This window comes from Pistacia vera, unplaced genomic scaffold (assembly GCF_008641045.1).
Source record: "Pistacia vera cultivar Batoury unplaced genomic scaffold, PisVer_v2 Contig560, whole genome shotgun sequence".
NCBI classification, from domain to species: Eukaryota; Viridiplantae; Streptophyta; class Magnoliopsida; order Sapindales; family Anacardiaceae; genus Pistacia; species Pistacia vera.
In genome coordinates, this window is record NW_022196402.1 from 312 (window position 1) to 4,451 (window position 4,140).

Here is a 4,140-nt window from a genome sequence, read left to right on the forward strand (position 1 = left end):
GCGGATCATTAGAAGATAAGATTTAGAATGAGTTCACACCAGTAACCCCACTTCCTTTTTGGAAATGGACCAGACCCATAAATGCTTTCTGTAATTCTAAAATATTTGGTTTGGGATTGGGACAAAGCAGTAAACATGAAATTTTACTCTAATTTTGTTGTGTTTCCAAAACCAATACGGTAATCAGCGTACCTTGATGAAAACGAAACCCACTTTTTGTCTGCCATTCACCAACTGTTCACATGTCTTGACAAGCTTACTGTACCTACCTTTTTAAGGCTTAGAGTTCCCACATGAAAGAGTATTTTGTTTTGTCAAATAAATGTAATAACTTCTACTCAACAAATATGTTTCTTGGCCTAACCCAGAAGCTATTCCATCTTTAAGTCTTTAACTTGCTACCCAATTAAAGTGACAAAATCTGTGTGTGTACTGAAGCTATGGGCGCTTACACAGACATGCAATTGGCTTCCTGCTATTGTCAAACTGCAATTAAATGGCCTTGGAAAATTGCTTTCAACATTAAGTCAAGAAACATAATTATTTTAATCACAGAACAGAGTGCTGTAAGGCTGTTATTGGTGCAAGAGAACCAGTGGTAATTTCTTCAACACTTTGGACCCACGTTTCTCCTGCTTTAGACATCTGGAAATTTGAGTATCTTTTTAATAGAATTATGGAAAGCATAAAAAATGATAACCCCCTTCACATTTCCTTTAATTATCATGAAGGGAACTAATCCACCGACTTTATATAATGGAAAACTTGATGAATTTAGCAAAACCTGCAGGCATTTGCTGTCTCCGGTGGATTTTCATTAAAGATCAAGAGAATGTATTACACAATCCACAAAAGTTTATAGTTCAAGAACTTCTCCTATGTCTCTCAGACCTAGCAATCTATTCACATAAAAGCCCCAATAACCGCGTTAAAAAGCAGCAAAAACAGATGGGTTAGCTCATGTACACACCCCATCTAATGAGTTCTCGTACAAGCATAAGCCTCAAAAGAAGCCATGCCCATCAAAATGAAGCATGGCAATGAGAAGAATCAACTACAATCCTCACACTCAAAGCACAAAGCCTAGTCCCAAAAAGAGGATTTTACTGAGAGTCACTTTCATGGAAATTCTTGAAATAGTGGTTCTTAGCCACGCCTAATCCCCATGAAGTAATTGAAGTCGTGGTGCTGGACCCTCAGCTGCTTTAGCCACGAATCTGCCACACTGAAAAGTGAAATTAGTCTTTCATGGTCCCGACCGCAATTGCCAGAGACCCACACATTCCCTTGCATCTTGTAAGTGGCCAAACCAAATGGAGGAAGAGAGATCCCTTCTCCTTCCTTACGCTTCCTTTCGGCACCCTCAATGTCATCATCAGGGTCCATATCTACATAATAGACATAAAATACCAACACACACAAATTTCTAAGCTGATATTGTACAAATATATTACTTTCCAAAATTATATATATCTAGATAACAAGTCAACAATGAAAGAGCATATTAGCAAAAATAATTGAAATAAAATGGACAGAAGAATACCTTGGAAAGAAGATGAAAGAGTGTGATATGTGAGGAAGCATGTGGACAAGTCCTTTATGGTCCTTCCCATGGGAATATGATAAATTGGGTACCTGCATAATATTTCCAGAAAACAATAAATCAATAACATGATTTTTTGTATTGATATAGACATGTTCATATGAAAAACATGTCATTTCTTTTGACATTAAAATGTCAACAACTCTACAATAAACCATAGGTCAAGTTATAAGTGTTTATGTTTCCAATGCATTTAACTATCTGCAGTAAAGTTGCATCAGAAAAACAAAATTCTTTTACAACAAGTTAAATGTGGCAACAATGCCCTTTTTTCTTATCTTTATTTTGCTAGATTATTAATTACTTGTCCTGTATACACACACCAAGAGAGAAAGAGAAGTACCAAGCTACTGCCATCCAACTAGCTGGTGAAAGATCCACACTCCGCAATGACATCAAACCCGGGTATCTGCGAGCTAACCCGTTAATCTGAAAGTAAAGAACCAATAAGCCATAATCCATATTCTTTCATGAAGTAAAGAGACATGAAAAAGCTACAACGTATATTGTCACTAATTTAGAATTCCACATACTGAATCGTACCTCATATTCTTCTTGCAAAGAATAGTAAAAGGTAATACACAATATTATCAAAGGCAAGAACAAATGCTCTTTAAAGACAAAATAAACTAGAAAAAGACAAGATGAATCTAATTAATTCTATGCAAAGTATTTAGTGATTGTGAGAGAAGAGAATACTAATAATTCACCAAAAGTATGTAGTTTCATGTTCAAAGGTCAAAAGTTTTATTTTATCTTTATCAGATGCCTATCATGAAAAGGAATTCAGATTATTCTTACAAATCCACAGATGTTTTGATCTCTTAAACTGGAAAAAAAACTAAAGGAGGAAAAGATACTAATGAAAGTAAACAACATAGTAAAAAGCTACAAGTAAATGTACATGAGAGGACTATGAAACTATGAACTAATAAAAAGTACCTTATCCATGAGAGGAACTCTTCCATAAGGAGTTGATCTCTCGAAGTACTGGAAATAAAGGTAACCCAATCTATCATTCACATGCAAAAGATTGTCTTGCTCAAATCCTCCTTCCTCAGAAGAGCATCCGTCCCATCTCCATAACTTATCACTCTCACTCTCATCGCTACAAGAATCACTAAACGAATCCCTTGTCTCACCATCGTCCGTCTCATCCCTGGAAAACTCCATCAAAGTTAATTCCACCGGTACTTTCTCCAACATACAACCATTTGAAAGAAGACTCACTTTGATTAAAAAAAAAACTAATCTAACTGCAGAACCTATAATTTCTGCAGCTGTCATACTAGATTAAGAAAACGTCAATCACCACATTTATCAATTTTGACTAATTCAATCAATCAAATTCAGTTTTACAAACTTATGGAGAAATATCAGTACTAATAGAAAGCTTTAATCAACGCGGCCCACAAACTGTCGAAGCCAGATGTGGTGTTCATCAATTCAACAACACAGTCAATCAAGACGAAATTTACAAAGAAATAAAGCAATTTAAAGTGCAAGTGTAAAAGCTAAACGTGATTACCTTAACCCATTTACAGATGAATTGCTGGTGAAGATTTGAATTGCAGATAGATAAGGCACATAGTACTGAACCAAGGTGTCACCGTTGTTCAAAGAAATAGGAACCCCAGCCCCATAAGCACTCCATTCATCATAACAATTCCACAGATCACCTAATGTGAAGTACTCAATCTTTTCCCTCTCCCATGGATGCCATAACGTGTTAAGGTTCCTAATCTCAGTCTGGAACAAGAAAACCAACAATCACGTAAAAAAAAAAAAAAAAACATTCAAGTACCCAAATGAATAGAAAATAAACAAGAGTGAAGAAATGGCAAACCTTGGGGAGAAATTGAGATGAGACTACGGGTGTGGTGCAATGGAGGAAGCAGTCCAGATTAGATTGCGTTGACCCTTTGTCAAGAAACATGGTTACAACGGAATGAGAGAGGGAGGGAGAGATTCAAAGGGCTCCCAGCACCAACTTTGAAAAGAAATGAAAGCGAAAAACAGAGAACAATGAGAACGGAGTGAGAGGGAGAGAGAGATTATCGGGATTTTGATTTCTATGAAAGAGAAAAACAGATTTTGTCTCCGACAAAATTCTATTTTTTGACGTTTAGACAGCTAAATTCACGGACGCTTTATACTAAAAAAGAAAATTGAAGATTAACAAAAAATAAAACTCTGTTTTCTCTACGAATTTCTGTTTAGTGTTTTGCTGGTGAATGTTGGCTAATTCAACACTTGTTCGGCCACCGGAGAATCAAATTCACAGTGAAAAGAAGAAAAGGGAAGCAACAAGTGGCCGTTCTTTAAATTTTTATTTTCTCTAAACTTGAAGAAAACTCAAGCCTACTCTGCTTTGATCAATATTCAAGAAACAAACAAAGACTACTTCACTTTGCAAAAAGAGTAACGAAAGATTGTTATTCAACATTAATTCTCCGAGTCAAAATCAAAATCTAACGTAGCAAAACATGAACAATCAACCCTGAATTTAAGCGAGTTTTGTAAGGAAAGAAAACGGA

General features: G+C 35.8%; 1 protein-coding gene across 1 annotated transcript; it reads right to left on the bottom strand.

The window, feature by feature from the left end:
• Nucleotides 1-764: 764 nt before the first annotated feature.
• On the bottom strand, nt 765-4,140 carry LOC116108279. Its single transcript, XM_031394533.1, has 6 exons — nt 3,450-4,140; nt 3,132-3,352; nt 2,546-2,762; nt 1,947-2,032; nt 1,544-1,635; nt 765-1,388 (listed from the first exon to the last, which is right to left on the bottom strand). Exons 1-6 carry the CDS (start codon nt 3,537-3,539, stop codon nt 1,147-1,149), a joined length of 948 nt encoding a protein of 315 aa, XP_031250393.1. The 5' UTR covers nt 3,540-4,140; the 3' UTR covers nt 765-1,146.

Coding starts and splice junctions, on each gene's coding strand:
- LOC116108279 (XM_031394533.1), bottom strand. CDS start 3,539: ATGTTTCTTGACAAAGGGTCAACGCAATCTAATCTGGACTGCTTCCTC. Junction 2,033..2,545: donor GAGTTCCTCTCATGGATAAG/GTACTTTTTATT, acceptor CTTTACTTTCAG/ATTAACGGGTTAGCTCGCAG. Junction 1,636..1,946: donor AGTTGGATGGCAGTAGCTTG/GTACTTCTCTTT, acceptor AATATTATGCAG/GTACCCAATTTATCATATTC.